Genomic DNA, 21,739 nt, shown 5'->3' with positions numbered 1-21,739 from the left:
TTTTGGACACTGATTTGAAGGATGACATTAGTTAGAAGATGCTTATTTTGCATGCTTTGGAAAAGCATGTTCCAAATATTAGTCAAGCATCCAACTCACTATACTTCCAGCACAAATTTTTAGCTATTTACACAAAAGTTTTCACAGTGTGACTAAAGGGCACTGCTAGGAAATTACTAACGGTGGTGGTGAATGGAGTTCACATGGATCTGGGACACAGTCACCAGTGGTGCTCCCCAGGGCTCAGTACTGGGGCCAATACTGATTAACGTTGTTACCAATGATCTGGATGAGAGATCTGTTGTTTAAGGGTGAAGAAAGAGATTGAGGTGCTGGAGAATGTCCAGAGAAGGGCAGTGAAGCTAGTGAAGAGTCCATAGAGACAAGAGAAGATGACCTCAAGTTGCATCAGAAGAGATTTATGTTGGATGATAGGAAAAATTTCTCCACCGAAAGGGTAGTCAAGCTTTGGAAGAAGCTGCCCAGGGAAGTCATGGAGTCACCACACCTGGAGGTATTTAAAAGCCATGTAGATGTAGAACTTAGAGTTTAATGGTGGACTTGGCAGTGTCAGGTTAATAGTTGGACTTGATTTTAAAGGTCCTTCCAACCTAAATGATTCTAAGGTTCCAGAAACCTCCAACACTGCATTGCATTGGAATCAATGGCCTATTGGCTTTTCACATTTGTTTGAACTATTTCCTTACTTTTTATTTAAATCATCCGTCTGCAGTTGTAAATTACCTTTTTTAAAATATGTTTAAGAAGGAAGGGAAAAAAATTTATAAAGAGGCAGATTTCTATCTATGTGACTCATTGTCATTCAACCCATAATTTACTTCAAAACGCCTTTTATCACTCTGGGGGAAATTCAGACATAGCAGCCATTCCTATCTTAAGGCTCAGATGTCAGAAAGAATGTAAGTCATCAGCTGAAATGCTGATGTGCTGCAATTCTACAATTAGTTCAGTACTGAACTACAATCCAGAACTTAATTAAACTAAAATTCTGAATTTAATAGTAAAATCAGTGGAAAGGTTCCAATAATGTTAAAATGCACTTGTCAGCCAGGTACCGGTTCTATAGTTCATGTTCTGTTCAGGGAGTCAATTTAGTTTTCAGCTGTTTACTGTCAAATATGTACTTATTTCTCTTTGTAAATGCTACTGCTTTTTCCTAGGTAGTTTCATTTGTTAGTGCAAAAGTCTGGGTCAAAGCCACATCTTAAAATAGAGGTTTCAAGAAGTACCTTGCAACTTTCTGTTGGATTTTTGAATTTACACCATATCATGTTTTTCTCTATAACTATGATCAAACATAAACTTTCTTAATTATGGGGAGAATTTGCTTCTTCAAATAATACAAACTCCTCAAAAATAAGCATATTTGAAACAGTCTGAAATGTGTATTTCAAATTATGCTATTTAAATTATTATACTCAAATTATAATAATTACAATAATTCCAACATCGGATACAATAATTACATGCTGGCAGTTCCACTATGACTATCTAGATGAGCTACGAAATGTAAAGTTGTTCTTTTTGCACAAATGTTTGCAGGCAAAGCAGCTACATCTGGAAAGCTATATGTATTCTGTTGTTCCGTAGGAATCCAGGGTTTGAGGGGGTTTCTGCCTTATGTGCTTAAGACAAGAAAAATAAATTTAATACAGTGCTATAGTATTAATTTTCTAATTAAATGGTGACAAAGAATTAAGAGAATTTGCCCAACAGGAATATTACACTGCAGACAGAATGTTCCAAGCAATGCAGGAAAAAACAGAAAAATAATCATTGCTTTAAAACATGAGAATTTACAAATCTCTTTAACAACATTTTATTTTTTTAAAATAAGGTTACAAAACTTGAAATGCAGTTAAATTAACTCATTGATATCAAATTACTTTATCATTAGAAGTTTATTTTGATCTGTATAATAAAATTAGGGTATTGATGAAAAAGTATATTTCTTTAAAACATAGGAATTTACTTCACTTCTTTAACTTCAAAGAACTATGTTTTTTGCAGGAATTTGCCTTAGACTGATTGTTACTTCTGTGCAAAAATGATGACATCACAGGAATCTGAGCAAAGTAGTTTTTTGCCCGGATATGCTTTTGTTCTATTCTGTAAATAAATGGAGCTTCATAAGTCTGAAAAGAAAAATAAATTCAAATAACATAAATACAATTCAAATACCTAAAAATATATGTGTTGCTTCACATTTTAGACATTATAAATAGTGACCTTTTTATAAACTAAGGCAGATCATTTATTTGTATATATATATAATGAAATATTTTGTAGTTCAATAGTACTATCTTACGGCCCAGTAGTGAAAATTTCTCCTTGTGACATATTAGTCATGTTTTAAAACCAGAGTAACTATTTTTATCCATTCAAGATAAAAATTATTTATTTCTTTATTTCAGGTGAGGACATTTTTACTTATATTTGAAAATTAAATAAGGCAATGCTTAGATAGCAGCATTTGTAAGGTGAAGACTGTAGGGGCATTCCTTGCATTTCAGGAGGGAGAACTGGGGCAAGACAGAGTTCAGGTACCTGGAGTGAGCTGTACATGTCAGATACCTCCTGGATTACTGTCCATTTTGTTTAATTGTACAGATGCAATCATTTAAATAGTCACAATGAGCCAATTTAAACACAGATAAGTGTAACAACCAAATTTGGCCCAGCATAATTAGTCACAGGATTCTATTAAAACATAACATAATGTGGAAAAAAAAGCCCATTGAAATTTACCTTCTGAAGGTTACACAGCTTAAGATGTGCACCTGCCTCTTCTTTAGTGAGGAGAATAGTGTTCCATGGAGACCACTCATGCTGCTTATCCCACCTGACCATAACCAAATCATACAGGTCACTGCAGGCACTGAGAGCTGACTGGCAGTTCCATATGTTCTCAATCAGGTACTGCATATCTGGAAGCTGAAATACAAAACAGGGTTAAAAAGGAAGGAGCATGTTTCATTCTACAAGTCTTGCACCCATGTAAAAATCCAAATAAAGCTTTGGGTAAAAAATAATTTCTATGCCCATGGACTATGTTCACTTGGTTAAAGAGCACCTTGACATACACATATACTTTTTGCATAGTCGTTGGAACATCTGATTCTTTGACCTGTCAGCTAGACTTCTTTTAGTGTATAGCTTGCAAACCACCTTTTAAAGTAGACCTATGCATCAAGAGCTTAAGGGTTTATTCTTTATGGTGTGGAACATCGCATATCACAGGAAGAAACTGCAGCTTTTAGCCCATTTCTCAACCTGTCCACAACATACACAAAATAAAGGACATATAGTCAAAGCCACTGCCTACTATGAATTGCAATGCTCTTTCCAACAGTACCTGAACTAAGAAAACAATTTTACTATCATCCTGATAATCAACTTCAGACTTCCTGAGATCTTCTAGTATAAGTCTGTACTTGAAATATGCTCCTCGTTGCCGAGCCTCATTATCAAGCTGGTAACACGAGCGACATCTGCCAATGGTGTGGGAATTCGCAGGAATGGGAAATTCAGTAGGTGCTAAGTACTTTTCGCAGCTATGACAGAAGTAAACATTTTTATAAAGCTTTAAGGGATCTTGTGGAACCTAAAAATTAAAAAAAAAAAGTTAATTTACTACAGGGTATCTTTTATTACTTGTATGTTACTCAAACACTGTCAGGATATGTCTTCCATATCTTCATGCAAGTATTTTAATACATAAAAGCTAGAAGTATTTATTTTAAAATATCCAATAAAGTATTGTGATTGTTCTTGGATAGGATACCAAGAGTCACTGTATTTTCTTACTGCATTTGCTAAAATCAGTTATATAAATCAGTTAGTTTATTTTTAAGCTATATGAAGATCCTAAAAATTATGTTCCAGTGCTCTTCCTGGTGCTTTTATGTATGCAGATTGTCAGTTATTCTGGAAAGATGGCAACACAGAGGAAAGATGGCAACACAGAGAAAAGAGAAACTAAATTCTCTGCATTTGATTTTTCATGCAGAATCTTCCCTTTACGGCAAAGACAAAAGCCTGAGATTATGGGCATATTATTATTTTGGTATAATAATACAAAATCATCAGACCCACATGTCCGGAAACAACACAGGGGAAGAAAATAGACTAAACTTGACAGCGAACTCCTCATCCCCATATTCTGTCATGGGTTCTGAAAAGAATGTAATGTAGTCTGTGCAGACAGACCAAGTCTGTAACTGGATAGTTTGAGTAGTCTGATAATCTTCAGTCTCTGCTATGGTACATCTGCTAATAAACCTAGTGTAAAATTAACTGTTAGTTGGTTCTAAATCTAACATCTGCATCTAAATCTGACAGATTCTCTACTCCTGAGATAACATTGACCACTGTATGAGGAATGCTCTTCTGATAGATGCAAAACAGACATTGCTACTTAGAGCAGCAACATATGATAGTGAATCATATTTTTATTTGTAATCCGTAGTCAGAATAGAAGAACACTCACACAACACTAACTACATCTTCTTCGCACACAGTAGCAACTGATTCTGCAACAGAAGCCTGGAACAGTTTTTGCTTAGGTGCAAGCTCACTAGACATTGACGTGGGCTATGTTCTTCCTTTCTGGATGCACAGCATGCTACCTCTTGACCAGCAGAAAAAAACACGACTTCCTCTCTCAGTATATTGGTACCGCTTTTTTCATTTTACTGATACCATTCCGTAAGATCTACCATTTATAACTTTCAGATTTTTATTTCAGACACAAGAGTTCCTGGGCTCTCTCAGTGCTGCCAGCCACTTGTCAGGTACTTATGACCATGTCTATGCCCCATGCTTCCTAACAGGACTACAAAAAATTTATTTGTGTGAAACCTATGTACTTGCTGCATTTTACTTCCTGAGGAATTCCTCCACCAATTCTACAGCAAAATGTAAAATAAAAAAGCTTTCAATATTTTCCATCCCTCTTCTCTTTAATTCAGTGGCCACTATGTCAGGCTGCAAAATAAGAACAATACCTTAATTAACCCAGCAACCTGAGGGTTAAACTCTGGAATTTTGATGTACTGGAGAAATAGTGTACAAATTCTTTTCCTCAGTCCTTCCAAGTTGCATTCTTTCACCTCTCTTGACATAAGATCAATTTCCCTGTCAATTAATGCCACTATTTCCTGTGTTAATTTACATTCATGTTCCTGGAAAAAAAAAAAGAGAGAAAAAGGAAAATAAACTGCTCAACAACAAAGACGCAAACAAACAAAATAATTTAATAAGACATGGAAGCAAACTATGGAATCTATGGACATTACCATTCATACCTCTCTATGTTCATGTAAGAACATGTTCACAGAAGAACTCGCTAGTATCTCAGGGAAAAAAAATCTCCAATGAAACAACTGTAGAACTACAAAAGTGAGAATGCTTATAGATTCTGTTTTAAAGGGCCTGTATATGTATAGCGAAGCTGTGAGGAGCTGTAAGCCTGGAAGCACTAAAAGATGCTTAGCAGAGGTACTCAACAAGTGCAAGTTTTTAAGTCTTCAAAAATCCGAAGAAATACTTCCCTAAGAAGCTTCCTTTGTATGAGATTGGAGGTGTAATATGGATGGGTTTTAAAAAATGCCTCAAGAAAAACCAAAAAATCCACCACACAAGAGGCATGGGGGACTTTGACAGTATTCCTGGAAATTAGTCACTTCAATATTTCAAATGCTTGGCAGGAGATTCTCCAGAGAGAGAGACATAAGAGGTGAATGAGTTCAGTGATTTCTCAGGTAAAAGAGAGTGCTAATTTACAGAAATTCACTTGTTCACTACAGCAATATTGACTTGTGTTAAGATGGGCAAGAGTTCATAAACCAGAAGTGCTCTCAATGCCATAGTGACTTTAAATCAAATACTGGCACTACTAAAACAAACAGCAAGATGCTTGTTTGTTGTAGTAAGATCAGGAAGCAGCATTCTATTCTAGGCTGATGTCATCAGTATCATCCTGAAAGGACTTTTTTACTCATTCTTTTTGTACATGAATAAATAAATAAAACCAATATGAAAGACTAAAAAAAAATGCAACCACCTTCTAATTCATTGGGAACACTAGCAGCAACAGTGGAGGTGGGGTGTGAAGGGCAAAGAGAAGAAGAAAAAAATCAGCAATTGCTAATCCAAACTAATAGACAGATAAGGTTCTAAACAGATATTTCAAAGAACTGAGGAAAAATAAATGGCAATTGCCACATATATCCCTGCCACAGTTCTCATAAGGTTGATATTAAGTAGTAAACAAAACTTTGTACTAAAATTGTATTATGTATTAATAATATACAAAGAAGTCTAAAACCATGGGGTTAAAATTCTAACACAACCTGAAGACAAATATACACATGATGAAGTAAAATATGAATGTAGAGTGTATCTGGAATGTAAATTACACTTACACACCAGGTAGTACATGAGGGTCTCCAGCTGCCAGCTCACCATCACGGCACTTGTCTGCCAGCAGCAGTATTGCTAATGTGTCAACATAATTAAGTGACAGCACCTTTGGAAAGTACAGCTTCAAGCTAAACATAAATAGAAAACTAAACCTCACCTTCACTGTCCATTTGAGTGTTAACAGCACAGATGTTCTCTCATCTTTTGGGATGTCCCTTGTGTTAATGCTGCGGTAGATTTCAAGTAGTTCTTTACCACGGAGTGAGTTCTGTGTATGCATTTCAGTGATTTTTCCATCAAATGCTTTCCACCTCCTAGGCTGTGCACACTTCAGAAACAATTTGTAGAACTCTGAGCTATTAAAATCTGACCATCATCTTAACAATGGCATTATGTTACATCAAGTTTCACCAGAGCAAATAGGGACTTAACGTTAATGCTTGACTAATGCAAAAGGCTAATTCTATTGTCGATATTGATACAGCATCTCTTCCACCAAAGCAAGCATTCAACTGGACACTTTATTTAAAGCTGCAGGTCATGGCATTTCAACTTACAGGCTATTAAAAGCAAATAATATTCTCCTACAGGGATATGCTCTACTTCTTTAAAGTGAATTTACTGACAGTAGTGTTAGAATACATTTGCTCTGTATTTCACTTTGCAGTCATAAATCACTTCAAACTATCTGTAGGTCTGTTGACTGTGTAAAGATTGCAAATTTAAGACCTTTAAGTCTACTGCAGTAAAAAATATCTCCAGGGAACTGTTCTATTCATACGAGTTGCAGAGAAGGACAGAAGGAATACAGTTTGTTAGTGCTAGGGCAAGGTGTGTGTTTACAGTTTACCAGACACTTCACCTTGCTTCCTGTTTGCTAACTTAACCACATGGCATATGCCTTATGCTTCAATTATCTCTTTGCATATCTTTAACTTTTATAGACAGTAAGAAGTTACATCATGTCACCTGCCCCACAAGGTCTAAAAAGTACAACCATTTTCTTCTTTCCAGAAGATTGGTTTTGGTTGCAAATCACACTGTTACATAAGGACAACAGGTATCCAGTTCCAATAGAAAGGTTTCAAAAGCCTCTGCCCCATCATTACTTAACATTTCCTTTTCTTAGGAAAAGGAAATGTTTCCTCCTTCTCTTTCGGGAGAGGTATATGAAACCTCTTTCTGTGTATTAATTATTCTTCTTCACTATATTTGGAACTTAAGTGTTCACTCACAAACTTCACCTTGCAGTCTCAGTGTGACCTAACAACAGGAATACTTTATGCAGTATTCACACGCCTAGTAGTTTTCTGGACATGACACCAGCATTGACACAATCATTATTTTGATGAAATAGACTTAATATGGTGATAAGTTATAAAAATACCAAGAATATTAGATAGCTAGAAGAGATATGATTAGTTATCACCACGATCAAAAGCTTTCCTCACTTTTAAATAAATAGAGTTAGGTAAGGAAAAGAAAGACAAAATAATTTTACAATTTTTTTACAAATTTTACAAATATTTTACAAATAATTTAACATCAAATTAATGACACTTAATTCCATTATCAGTGGGGGTAGAACTCTAATTAAAGGAGATATTGTTAACTAGAGCCAAAATTAAGAAATTTCAGAGCCAAAACTAAGAAATGCAATAGCAAAACCAGACATTAGCTAAAAAAAAACCCCAAAGCAATCAACTCTTAATTAGTTGGTGAAATCCTTGAATTTTGGCAAAACTAGAACAAGGCAATTTTTTCTCTATCATAAATAGGGAGTATTCTACTATAGTTTTGTTTTGTTTCACTATATTTGTACAATACTAGAAATTAAAAAAAAATCAAAAAAAAAAACCAACAACAAAAAAACTAACAAACCCACACTTTGCAAACAATAAAATTCAGACCATCTTAGAGGGTCCATCATGCTGACAATCCTTTGTATGTTAGACTGGGACAAACCACTGTTTTCCATGTAGTAGTTAATTCAGTACCTACATTTGATCTTCTTCAAGGAAATCACTTACAATTACAGACAAAGGTCATTTGCTAATGCTAGAAATAATCAATGGCCAGAGTAGACCCTAAGAAATACTCAGTAAAATTAGATTTTTCTGATAATTTGCAAACCCAATATGTGCAAGTAGTCTTGGTATCCCATTCTGTAAATTATATTTAATACAGACCAATTCTGTCATTATAATTAATTCTTCAAAAATAAATCTGTAACTTCTGTATTTTTCTTACTACCTTATCATAACTGGGTATTACATAAAACAAATTTTAAATGTAAAAATGTGCAACTTTTTACTGAAAAAAGAAAAATCACAAGTTCTCTGATTTCAGGACTATTTTTCTGTACTCCAGACTGACAGGAGAAAAACTAAAACTTTGAGATCTTCTGCCAGCTTTCACTTGTCTTTTAGTCTGCTGGCAGTGCTGTGGAATTTACAATAATCCTGTTATCTGTATTACTTCAGAAAGCAAGGTTACTACAACTACACTCTGCTGCCAATGCATGAAAGCAGAAAAAGTGCCTGAGGAGAGAAACATACCACCACAGACAGAGAGAAAAAGGTAAGTATAATAAAATAAAAAAATCCATGGGATGTGTGCAGAAATAGTACAAAGCATGAAAGGTATGAACTGAGCGACAGTTAATAGTTACGCAAATTTCATTAAGTCAGTATGATTGCTGTATAAAAGCTTAATCAAATATTCCTCTCCAAAGTACAAATGCTGAAGAAGAACGAGCTCAGCATAAAGAACCCCCTAGAACATAGGGTACACACAACCAGTAGCAACCTTCATAAGGGCACACATGCCTGTGGAGGTACATGCTTAAAGCAGCAAAGAAGGGAACAAAGGTTTCCATGGAGAAGCAAGTTTCATACCACATTGGCTACTGCAGCTTGCAGTCTTCAGATGTGAAAGATATTATTGCAGCTTTAACTGGCAAGTGTCCAGATTGACATTACCAGCTTGAAGTTCAAGAAAAAACAAAATAATCCTTAATCAAGCACTCAAAAATAAATTTGATACTGTAATTTAAAGTGCTTAAACTGCACTGTTATCGTCATAGCAAACCATCCATTTAATTTTGAGAGTTGCAAAATTATATTTATTTTATCTTTTCAAAAAAATGCAAAAATTGTTACTTTTTTCTCCGAGTTAGAGCTAACTATGTCAACAGTTTGAAACAGCACTCAAAATCCTACAGCTAATATGATAAAAAATGTGAAAAGTTGCTCTAGTTCAGAAGCTCAATAGATTTTAAAACTAAAAAGATTACAGTCTCGTTCATGAAAAACATAATTTATACATTTAAAATAGGAATATATAAATTATTAGTAACTGCTTCAGGAAAATGTCCACTGCTTGGAAAGACAAAATATCTGTTGTCTCTAATGTGTCTCCTGATTCTCCAAACATCAACTGTCACTGAGAGTTCTTGTGCTGAAGAACATTTTGCTTCTGATTTTAGATGCAAGAAAACTGTACAGCTTGTTAGACTATGTGCTGGAAGCAATCTGTACAGGTAGGACACTGGAAATCAGTCCTTATGGGAAAAATAACGACAGTCAGTTAAGAGAGAAATATATTTGCTTTGACTGTTCCAGGCTTCGTTTTCTTAGAAGGTAACAGAACACATTGTAAGTAGTAGAAGCAAACATTAAACATAGAAATTATTCAAGGCTCTGAAAATATTCCTCATTATTTGGTTTTCTGGGCGTTTTTTTCACTCTTGAAAGCAGTAAGAGAAAAAACAGTCACACCACAGCGATAAATGTGGTAACAGTTCCACTAATATTTCAGATAAGCAACTTGTTCATAATGAGAAATGTAATGCATTTTATCAAATCACATTTAGACTACAGTTCCCCTGCATCAGTAATAAAAAGAATGAAAAAAAGTCTCTTTTGTACAAAACTGACATTTTTACTTTTGAGCACTAAATAGCCAAAATTTTAAAATAATAATAATAAAAAAAATTAGATAGCTAAAAACCATTTCTTTTGCAGTATTTCTTTTCATAATCATGTCACATACTTTGGAAATAAACTATTACTTTTTTTCCAATGGCTGGATGTCCACCTAAAAGGACAAGGTTTTCTGTATTTTACATTAAGATACCATTGAATTTAACACTATTTTAAATCATCTTTGTGAATGAAGGAATTCTCATATTTTCTTATAAAGACTGAAGGAACTTCCCTTAAATATTATCCCCAAGATTATACAAGAATGAAATCTCAGTTTAAAATTCTAATGGAACTAAAGTCAATGATTTAATAACTGAGTTCAACATTAGATTCAAACTCTTCTTTATACAGGAAATCAGAATAAATGCTCTCTTTAAAGAGAGACATATGATGACCAGAGGCCTATACTCATTTGGGAAATTAATGACAACTTTATCTCCTGAAGGATAACATATTTATATTATTATAATTAATTATATGCATTGTTTATATTTTTAATAGTTAACAGCCTTACCAATGCACTGTTCAACCTTTAATTGGTCTGACAGCTATGAAATTCTCAGCTTGGAAAAAGAAACTTACTGAATTGTATTGACACAAACAACCACATAATTTGGATATTTATAACATTAGCATTCACATGATTAACTGTTAAAAACTACAAAAGGTGCTTTTTGTACTTTGCAGGTGTATTTTCTGGTCCTGTACTTTGGTATTCTTTATTATCAGCCTCATTACTGACCTTAACCAGAAAGTGCAGTATTGCTTTTTGTTGATTCTCCACATTAGCATTTAGTTTGTGCATCCCAATGCAAGCAATGAGCTGTGTCTCTTCTTCCAGAAGTGCACAAAGTGCTGCCTTTCTTTTAGCTCCAGTAAGAGTTCTGTTAATTTGCTCAGTCTCCTCCTGCATCCATACTGCAGATACAAATGGTTTGGGTATTTTTTACAAGATGCTTTCCAGCAAAACTTCTGCTTTCATATTTAAGAAAAACATAACAGACTTTTCTTTCAATATTCACTAAAAACCACTTTCCATTTTAGGGAATTGATGGTTATAGCTATTTTCAATACATGCAAGATGGCCTAGAAATGAATGTAAATTATACAGATGTTCTGTGAGAGTATGTGTGTGTACATCAATTCCAGACTGCCAATTTGTACTCCAAACTCAAGGATGAGTAGGAGAAAAAGAATTTGTATATTGAGAAAAAAAATTTGGCTCCTGTGGAAACGTATGATGAAATGGCTGCATCTTACTGTGGCACCACTAGTACTCAGTGCTGAGAATATTACTGCTTCTCTCTGCATAAATGAGTAAAATCTAAAGAAGCTTGAAGTCCTCCAAAACCGAGATAAAACTTAACTGACAGTAACATTTAGCACTTCACGTCTTACATTGAACATTGCAGTGGCATCACCTTTTGCCATCCAAGACAGATGAGAACACAATAGTAACTCGACAGTCATTGCTTTACTCTCCCTTTCCTTTTCTACAACATAACTAACCAAATGGGTGAAAGTGGCCCCAGAAGAAGCCACAGGATGGTCATGACAGCAGCACATGGATCACTACATGCTCTGTAAGAATCTGACACTTTTGCTGCAGATATACAGACTACATGGCTTTAGAGAAATCTGCTTGTAAAATCAAACTGTGTTTACTGCCTTTGCATATCCTGTAACAATTTCTGGCTTCTCTGAAGAGTCTGATCTAGTTCAAATACCTCTGGAGTTTTGTAGGGAATTTTATAAGATCCAAAACTTCAAGATTCCTGAAGAATACCTCAAAGTGTTGTAATCATCCCAGAACAGTTACGCAAAAGCAAAACCCAGCATAAAAGAAAACCATTCAATATGTGATGCACTGAAAAAGCCTGTAACATCCTGGATCAGGTAAGATTAGAGGCAGGAGAAGAGTAAGGAGGAAGGCTTATTTTCTGCCTGTGGCTTCTTATCTACAATACCTTATGTTTTCCATTTTTAAATATTTCAATTCATTTCCTTAAGGCTCTCCAAGCTGTAATATGACAGGTGTCTGGCAAGTTCTGAGAACCCAAAGATATATATTTTAAATAAAGTCAATTCAGCAAACAACACCATTATATAGAATTAATTTACATGAACCTTTATTATGCCTGAAGGGGGCAGCAACTTCTAAGGTGGAGCTAATAAATACAGTAAGCAATTTTATACTTTCAGAAATTAAGAACCTGTCATTCACCATTGATACCCACCTCTTGATTCCCCATTTACATGCAATCAAGTTAAAACACTCCTCTTAGATTATCTGTTCTGCAGATTATATATCTGCAGAGATTTTATTCATTATGATTTTTATTCCAGTGTTTATATAGTAAAATAGTTCATACTTTTCAAATAAATAATAAATGCCTATGCAGACATGCTGAATATATAGACAGACCTCATTCACACTATATAGTCAACAGGCAAGTTTTTGTACCACCAGGAATTGCTTGTACTGGCTGACCCTGTAATAGTAACTCTGTTGTGATTGCAGCAATAACCTTCACAGATCCCTGGAGGACAACAGTCTCATTCTATTACTGTCACAATGATTTAGCTTGTGTAAATTTTTGGCACTGTAAGAATGCAAAATTGTTCCAGATGCAGGTAGGAAAAAAACCTCAACTTCCTAGAATCATTAAGCTCTATTAAAATGAAGAGCATGACTGCAACTGGAGAAGCAACTAGTCAACACCAGTTAATGAAAACTAAAGAGTGAGATTGATACCAACCATTCATTATTTTTAACAAAACATTAAAAAAAAACATTTCAAATATTGGAATTTGTTCTAAAGTGCCACATGTTTTTTCAGGTTGCCTAGACATGAAATTTCTGAACATGCTTGGCTGAAAGTTATTATTTGTGAATTCAAAATCATTAAATTAAGCAAGAGACACTTGCATAACCATAACTTTCAAATCTAAAAATATCATGAAGATCAGCACTCTTCCATAACTTCAACTGAACTTGGTTGTTTCTACTGCAGGTAAGACTTTTCACACTTAAAAAAAAAAAAAAAAAAAAGTGGATCATACATCTGATAGCACACTAGTCTGGAAGCACCTTCCTGAATAAAATATTACAGAAAATCAGATGGGAAATAGTAAGACTTCTCATAAGTGGTAAGGAAAAAAGTACTATTTAAGTACCTTGGCTTTTGATTACTTAGATACAACTTGAAAAGGGCTTGATTCTTGGGAAGTGAAAAGCAAACCGTCTACAAAGAAAAAGGGGGGGTAGACAACCCCAAACAAACCACAAATCTCATGAAGATACCATTCCAACAACTGCAAGCTTCAAGACAAGCAATAATTTTTACATTTGTCACGAACAGTGATATTTATAAATCATTTATTAATTCAGACAAAGCCATTTGTTCAATGTCACACAAAGTATGACAGCATTAGAAGATTAGTGTATAACTTGGGAATTTTTGAATCGTGATCCTGAGCTCTATGAATAACACATGCCACCAAATTTATGCTCAGTTTACCACTGAAGAAAGAGCTGAGATTCTTTAAGAGCAGGTGGCTTTGCAATGAAGTTGGTTATCTATTAGGTCAGTACTGCTACAGGGACAACAGTACCCAAACTGGCAAAGAGCTAGACCATAAAGCACTGAGATAAAGTAACTGAGATAACATAAGAATTGTTACAAGTCACAGTAAAAAATTCTGGCTTTAAAAGAGGCATTGTAAAAGACCAAAATTTGTCTTGCTGTTTCATTATATGCTGGTACAAGTACACAGCTTTTGACTGTTTTTATTTTTCCAAAGGACATACTCTAAGTTTTTTGTTCAATTTGCACCATTAGATTCTTGTAAGGTTTTATGTCAGTTATCTGCAGTATTCACTTTTTTTTTCTGGAAAAGTTAAGAGGTGCTTGCCTGTATTAAACATCATCTACTCCAAGAACGGGAAATATATGACTTTCAGAATGTCCTACAGAACTCCTAAGAGATTTTTAAAATTTTGACAACACAGTTTTGTGAAACATGAACTAGAAAGGAGAAAAAGCATCAGGAGAGGACAACTAAGACAAAAGGAATAACTTCTGTCATATGTTGTAAAATTCTGTACAAAAATTTTTCAGCACCTTAAATGTAGAGTGAAAGATAAAAGCAACTCTGATCTAAAAAGACACCCTTTGGTTCTTCTTGACCTTAACTTTAGACATAAATAAAAAATGTTAATAAAATGCCAAAGAGCACTATTCTATAAGCCAGTTATTTCTAAAAAAGGTGTACTGGTTTTGGCTGTGATAGAGCTAATTTTTAGTCATAACAGGTTGTAAGGTGCTGGATGTTGATAATACAGGGATGTTTAGTTATTGCTGAACAATGCTTACATAGCATCAAGGCCTTCTTTCTATTTCTAGTAATACATGAAAGGAAAATAATTATTTTAAAATGAAACAAATTCCACTGTAAAGCAGAAAAAAAAAACCCATGGAAGTATCTATAAAAACATCTAAAACCCTAAGTTTCTTTTAAACAAACTGTACTATTTTGTTGCTTTAAGGATATCCCTTTAAGAAAACTTACATTCCAAGTCATGGTACAGGAGCTCAAAGTCTTCTTTTGTTTTAGGGTTCAATTTTTTCTCATATTCCCTCCTCAATTTTTCTTCTTTCTCTCTTTTTTTCTGTAATTCTTCTTGTGCCTGCCATGCCAGCCTTAATCTCTTGTGTTCCTTCAGATTTTGTACTAAATTTATAGCATGCCAACGACGGAAATATTTCTGTAATACTATTACCTATATGTGATACAATATCAAAGAATCGTGAATTTAAAACAAAACAACATAGTATTTTGGAGCATAGTATTATTTCTTAACTGTTCTTTTCTCCAGCTTCCTAACTACATTTTCTAATATTTTTCTTGTACTGAAACTAATCTAAATGTTACAAAAGAAGTCACTATTAGTGACTGCTTAAACTATTCGTTTAAGCACTAGTATGATTCCTCACTTAGTTAACTGCAAGAATTTAACCAGTGGATAAAATCGGTTCAAATAATCAGATCAAAATACAAATTACATTTAAATATCCATTTTTCTTTTTCAAATCTCCCCTTAAAAATGTCTTTTGGCATGTACTCTTTTTATTCTTTTCCTTTTCTTACTACCAATTTACAGAGTGGAAATGCAGACACATTTGCAAAATTTCTTTAAAATTTCTAATTACAAAAATCAACACATAGGCACAAAATCAACTTCATTTTATCTGTGAACAAATAATGACAGTGAAATTACTAAAGCTGTTAAGACAGAGATGAAAAAAGAAAATTAAATCATCGACCTTCCCAAGCTGTGGCTACTGAGGAATGGGGAAATGTCTATGATATGTTAAGGGAGGATAATGCACAAGCCTCACCTTCTGCTGGCTGAGTTAGCACTTGCACTACAAACAGTTCAGTCAGATCAATGCCATGAGGTACCAAGCATTGTTCAGGATTGAAAGCTTTCAAGCACAAAGTCATACTAATACAGTTGCACTATCTCGGGTAATACCTTAATCTAAAACTTCTCTTGAATATGTCTTCAAACAGTATTTCAACACAGACCTATACTGCACTGTGCAAATCCAGCAATGTGAACCAACACCAAGATGACGTCTCTCTACTGTGCATTGTAAATTACCTATAGATACATTACAGATTTCAACAAGTGTCACTAAAGACCACAGTAAAACATACTGGTAGTCCTGAGGAAATTACTCCCTACTTGGGTCCCACTTCTACAAGATGCTCATTTGCCATCAGCTAAAGCTGACCGATTTAAGAAGTTCTTACAAGAAAACTTCTACCCCGAAAATTTCAAAGATCTTGCCAACCATGTCAATACAATTATTCTACTTAGACACTTGGGGAATCAACTGTTTCTCCATTCAGTTGGATTCAGACTGTCTATTTTCAGCAATCAAATTAATAACAAGAGCATTTACAAAGCAGTGCCTCATCTAACACAATTTAGGGCACAATTTGAGTTAAACGTGCAATCACAGAACACATGGTTTTCAAAAAGCAGAGTGGAATGCCTAAATGGCATCCTCTGCACATTGAATATGCAGAATCTGTAATCTGAATTGCCTTCATGAGGCAACTCAGTGCACCAGAAAACCCCATAGACTCACTGCCTGTGTTTTAACAGCCCATTTCTACTTTAGTATCAAAGCAGGGAGCTTGAACAAAATCCAAAACAGACCAGTTTGCCCAAGGTAACCTACGAAGTCTGATAAAAAAATCCCCAACCAGACAAAGAACAACAGATTGTTCTCAAATAATAGATCGTACTCAAAACTCAAAAGCTTGATTGCAGATCTCCTAAATCCTAACCCAGTACTTCATTTATTTCAGGCCATACATTAAGCATGTAGCTTAGGTTCTTTCAAAGAGATCATGAGAATGTTGTAAGAACAAGCCTGTTTTAATCCTTAATGCTCTACATGGAAACTTAACTGTCACTGTGAGACAGAAAACAATAATTTCAGAGTTCTTACTATTTAAGAGATTGCAAATTATCAAATGTCACTAAAACCACAGAGCAAACACGAATTTCCCCTGTATCTGAAAGATTACAAAAGATGAGCATAAGACATTTTACAGTTCACTTTTAAATTCAGTCTTTGAACACTCTGAACATTCATTAAATATGCAGATAACCTTCACAAAACATTATATTACAGATATTTTCAAACAGATAAGGACTTACTGCTTCAAGTCTACGTTTATGGTATTCCTCTGCTGTAAAATACTTCCCAGGAGTTATTAGTTTGTCAGTCATGTTTGATACATAAAGGCCAATTTTAGTCATCTGTGTCGATGTTGTATTTCTTGTTTGTTGTTGCGTATTTTTTTCCACAACAGTCTGGGGAAAAAAATGCATGTCAGATTAGAAGAAAATACACAGAGATATTTTTTCCTCATTACAGTAAGTGGCAAAATTAGCTCTTTGCAATAAAAATCACAAGAATAATGATATTTATCTACTAAATACTCATTTATCTCAGATTTACTTCCTGTTTCCTATCAAAATAGTGTCAGATTCTATTCCATTTGGCAAAAACAACATTCTAAAAGGACATTACAAAGCCTTTACCTGTGTTTCCCTACAAAATAACTGAATTCCTTTGTCAGGTCGTTTTTTGGGTTTTGTTTGTGATCCTGCATTATGAAATTCCACTCCTGTTGACATGTTCCTAAATCCACCCAGAAAAGGTTTATTATAGGTAGATCTTTCAACTTTTACAACTACTTCTTGAAATGAATTCAAACCTGTTAAAATGGAAGTTCCAAAATATAAATACTGCTTCTTTCAGTAACACATCTAGATTAGACCACAATTACATACGTATCGATAAACCTGCAAAAGCAGCATTTACCTGTTTGTACTCTGACAGTTATGACATCAGGCATGTGGTAATCCTGTTGAATGAGTTCTCCAGGGAAACGTTCCTGATTCTCAAACTGGACAGTTTCATCAGAATTAGGCCCAGTCTTCCTAGGTGCTTCATTATCCTCAATCATGCTTGCTAAAAATAAAACCAAAATTCATTCCTGAGAAGCTTCTCAAAACAAATAACTCTTTGAACTTTACCCCAGGATGATTTTATTGTAACACTGCAACACAATATAATCATCTTTTTTTCAGCTTAAAGATAGTCTATTTGCAAGCTGAAATAGTATTATTGTACAATTTTAAAGGCGGTATCTAATGTAATATCGTCACCACATAAATATATTCCTAGCCAGCTACTCAGAATGAGAGCAGATGAATGGAACACAGCAATGAGGAAAGTAGTCAGCAAGTCCATACTAGGAACTGTTTATTCACTGTGCTCAGGTGCTGAACAGCATATGCTCCGTTCTGCTCAAAGAACTAAGAAAATGGGGTCCTGTATTGGGAAGAGGAAGTGACTGAAGACACCCAGAACACTGAAGAAAGGGGTAGGAAATGATGGAGCATTTGGGAGACTGCAGGAGAAAGACACAGATAAAGAAGGGTGGCAGGTAAGTTACAGGGGAATCTAAGAAAGGCAAAATAGTAAGGTGATTTCTATAATGTTGCCTAAACTGTTAATTTAAATGCACATACAAAATATGTATACCTACTCATACACATTCCTGGAAATAAAGATCATTCTATAAAATGCCATCTAGAAATGACCACTACAGTTTGTGATAAAGAATACATTCCTTACCTTTGGAGTATGTTTCATATGAGAATTTAAAGTGTTACTGCAGGACCAAATCCCAGCAAGCATAAACAGAATGAGGGTGTGTGGGGGTGCAAGAAGCTATAACCAAACTGAAGAAAAAAATATCTCTTTAAAACATTAATGCCAAATATTTTAACAACTTCTTTACCTGTCTCTGTCCCATTTGCTGTATTCTCTGGTAGTACTGAATTTTGAGAAGGAGACTGCTGGTCCCAGCCCTCCTCTGACTGTGCAGTGCCTGCAGGTTCTGGAAGCAGAGGCTTCTCTGCTGGGTACCCAGCCTCTCCGACTGCTTTTCCTTGTGAGGATGCAGGTGATTGCTCTGGACCTGACCCTTCTGATGTAGCAACTTCAAAGCCATCTGATGCATCTTCCATTTTCTAAAGCATCACTTGCATGCTTTTAACCTTTCTGCAAGAATAATCACAGGATCTATTATAAATTACATACTGGCACATTTCTACTACCAGAATTATGGGTGACTTACTGTCCTGAAAAGCTTTTCCTGTGCCTGTTCCCAAAAGGCCCACTGAGAACAGTACGAGATCTTTGCTTGCACCAAACAGAAAGCACTTGTGGCTGGTGTTTACCAAACGTAATACTCCAAGGCAGGTAGCCGGCACAGTTCTTTTTACCTCTCCTTCTCTGCCTATAGAGCAAGATGGTCCAAGGGGTCATTACCCAGAGACAGCACACCGTTACGGTTTTCCGAGTTGCCACCGAAATTATTCGGGCTGCAAGAGTCCTAAGCCCATGTTCCTCAATATAAAACCACAACCAAACCCGCACGACCCGGGACGCAGCTCCCGGGGATGCCAAACCGCTCGGGAGGGCGGGCGCCGGGCTCAGCGCGCACCGGGGCCGGGGCTGCGGCCGCCGCTCGGCGCACGGCTGGGACCCCGCACCCCGCCCCTGCCCCTGCCCCTGCCCCTGCCCCCGCCCCTGCCCCTGCCCCTGCCCCTGCCCCTGCCGCCGCGGCACCTCCCGGCCCGGCGGCGCTCCGGACGGGCGCTGCTCGCCCCGGCGGCGGCGCGGTAGCCACGGCAACCGGGCCGGGCGCCCGGGGAGCAGGAGCGTGCGCACTGGGGAGCGGGGCCGGGCCGGGCGGACTGAAAACGCGCCGGGACGAGAAGGGTCAGGAAGCGAGGAGAGGGAAGCGGTGCGGAAGGACAAGCGGCTGCCCTGGCTCCCTCCAGCCCCTGCAGGAACCCGTGCTGGCGGCCTGGAGCGGCCCCAGTGCTGCCACACCCGCAGTGGCCGTGCCCACGCTGTGACCCTGATGCAGGCGATGTGAGCTCGTACCAGCCCATAGCGGCACTAATGTATGGAAACACCGTTTTTCCTTATATCCTTCTGCTGCAGATAAAAGCTGAAGTTGTACTTAACCCCCAGAAGTCTTGGATATCGAGAAGGGGTGCTGTGGGTGAGCGGTGGCAGCCTTCGTGCCACACACCGTCACTTCCGAGCCGTGTGGCAGTGCCTAGCCGTGACATGGGTCGTGCATAATCGTGCTGTTCTCCCTGGAGGGTCCGTGGTGTGAGCACTGAGGCTGTTAACTGGAAATCAGGGACATGCAAATCAGAATGAAAACCGTATGAAATTGGATTTCCTGGTGTTTGAGGTGCCATTTCTGACACAACTCCTGCAAACGTTTTCAGTATGCTACAAGAAAACTGAGCGGACAGTCACATCACACAGCTTTCAGATGTGAAATATTCATTGCTGTCTTCCAATTTCAGGAGAATCCTGAAAAAAAGCATTTCAATTATTGAATTCAAATGAATACCCAATAATTGTATGCCATGATCGTTACCATGTTTCACAGACATTGTTTGGCACTTGAATGGGACCTCCTTCCCATCAAAAGGACAGAAATCTCCCATTACCACTGCTAATGCTGTTTTTGATAAAACCTTGTTTGAAGTCCCAGAATAGGATCACCATTTATCCTATAGCAAGATACTGTCATTTGTGTCACTTTCTCACTGTTACATAGTTGATTAAACATTCAAGCTCATTTTCGAGTTGCAACGATTTTTCTTTTTTTTTCCTAATGAATTTTAAAATAATAGAAATAAAAAGCAGCTTTCATTCGTCTCCTCTTGGTTTTGGTTTCAGGTTCAGGACAAAGCCACTTGGGATAGGTTAAGCAGCACAGATGGCAAGTTAGGAATGGCAAAACCTCAGTACTTGCTCTGCTCTCATGATGGGAACGTTGTTTTCCTGGCGTAACAGGCTCTGTCTCTGCTAGGCCACATCCTTGCAGATAAACTACTTTTTTATTCACATGACTTCAATCAGATGATCTCAAGGTGTTTTACAGATCTAAAGTTTGTTAACTCTAAAGCTTGCAGCAATTTACCTTAATATATTACAACAGATAATAAAATTCTTTGCATCATCGTGTATTTCCAACAATTAAAGGAGAAAAATCAAGCAAAATCGTTAGCCTTCAAATTATACCTTGCTAGCATATTCCGCTTGGAATAAATTAGGGCCTGTATGGAGGACACAGATGTGCATTTGTGAAAGGAAGAGGAGAGTATGCTTTTATCTGAAACTCAGTTTTAAAAGGCCATATATCAAATTTCAGCAGAAGTGGGCCATGAAAAAAACTTCCTCTCCCCCGGAGCATGATTAATGAGCTTATAGGAGAGCTGTTTTTGAATCACATGACAAATACATCTTTAGAAGTAGAGAAATTTGAACAAGAAGAGAGTTCAGCAAATGTCTCAGTTATGGGAGAGCAGAAAGAATTCCAATAGTTGCTACCATATTCTGGCAACTTTCCCTCCCCCTCCACCTCCAGGATTTCATGCCACTATCATTTATACTAGACTTCGTTGTGTTGTTTTTTGTTTTTGTTTTTTTTTTTTTTTTTTTTTTTTTTAATTTATTTTGATTCCTCTCAGGTCAGCTCAATACTTATTACCAAAATCCATTAATTTTCATTACTCATGTGATAGCATTGGCCCTCTTTCAAGTCTGTAATCCCTTAATATTTCTCATGTGAAAATTGTGTTTGTTAACTTTAGCAAAGTCCTCTTCTGGAATGCCATCTAG

At 36.4% G+C, this 21,739-nt stretch overlaps 1 protein-coding gene across 3 annotated transcripts; it reads right to left on the bottom strand.

The window, feature by feature from the left end:
* Positions 1-1,903: 1,903 nt before the first annotated feature.
* On the bottom strand, positions 1,904-19,771 carry IQUB (IQ motif and ubiquitin domain containing). 3 transcript variants are annotated; one of them, XM_068189849.1, is made up of 12 exons: positions 19,658-19,771; positions 18,825-19,087; positions 17,840-17,989; positions 17,557-17,732; positions 17,170-17,325; positions 15,003-15,213; positions 11,173-11,348; positions 6,602-6,772; positions 5,028-5,204; positions 3,377-3,625; positions 2,770-2,955; positions 1,904-2,156 (listed from the first exon to the last, which is right to left on the bottom strand). In XM_068189849.1, the coding sequence occupies exons 2-12, from the start codon at positions 19,051-19,053 to the stop codon at positions 1,995-1,997; spliced, it is 2,043 nt and encodes a 680-aa protein (XP_068045950.1). In that variant the 5' UTR covers positions 19,054-19,087; positions 19,658-19,771; the 3' UTR covers positions 1,904-1,994. The 3 variants fall into 3 exon arrangements, with proteins under 3 accessions (XP_068045950.1, XP_068045951.1, XP_068045952.1); XM_068189850.1 differs by having other exon boundaries at positions 18,825-19,083; positions 19,658-19,712; XM_068189851.1 differs by lacking the exon at positions 19,658-19,771 and adding an exon at positions 19,373-19,388.
* Positions 19,772-21,739: the final 1,968 nt, after the last annotated feature.

Source organism: Anomalospiza imberbis, chromosome 5 (assembly GCF_031753505.1).
Source record: "Anomalospiza imberbis isolate Cuckoo-Finch-1a 21T00152 chromosome 5, ASM3175350v1, whole genome shotgun sequence".
Classification (NCBI taxonomy): Eukaryota; Metazoa; Chordata; class Aves; order Passeriformes; family Viduidae; genus Anomalospiza; species Anomalospiza imberbis.
The sequence above is the reverse complement of the archived record's forward strand: the minus strand, read 5'-3'. Positions and strand labels throughout refer to the sequence as shown.

Coding starts and splice junctions, on each gene's coding strand:
- IQUB (XM_068189849.1), bottom strand. CDS start 19,053: ATGGAAGATGCATCAGATGGCTTTGAAGTTGCTACATCAGAAGGGTCA. Junction 17,990..18,824: donor AGCAAATGGGACAGAGACAG/GTAAAGAAGTTG, acceptor TTTTATTTTTAG/CAAGCATGATTGAGGATAAT. Junction 6,773..11,172: donor TACTGCACTTTCTGGTTAAG/GTCAGTAATGAG, acceptor TTGTTTCTGAAG/TGTGCACAGCCTAGGAGGTG.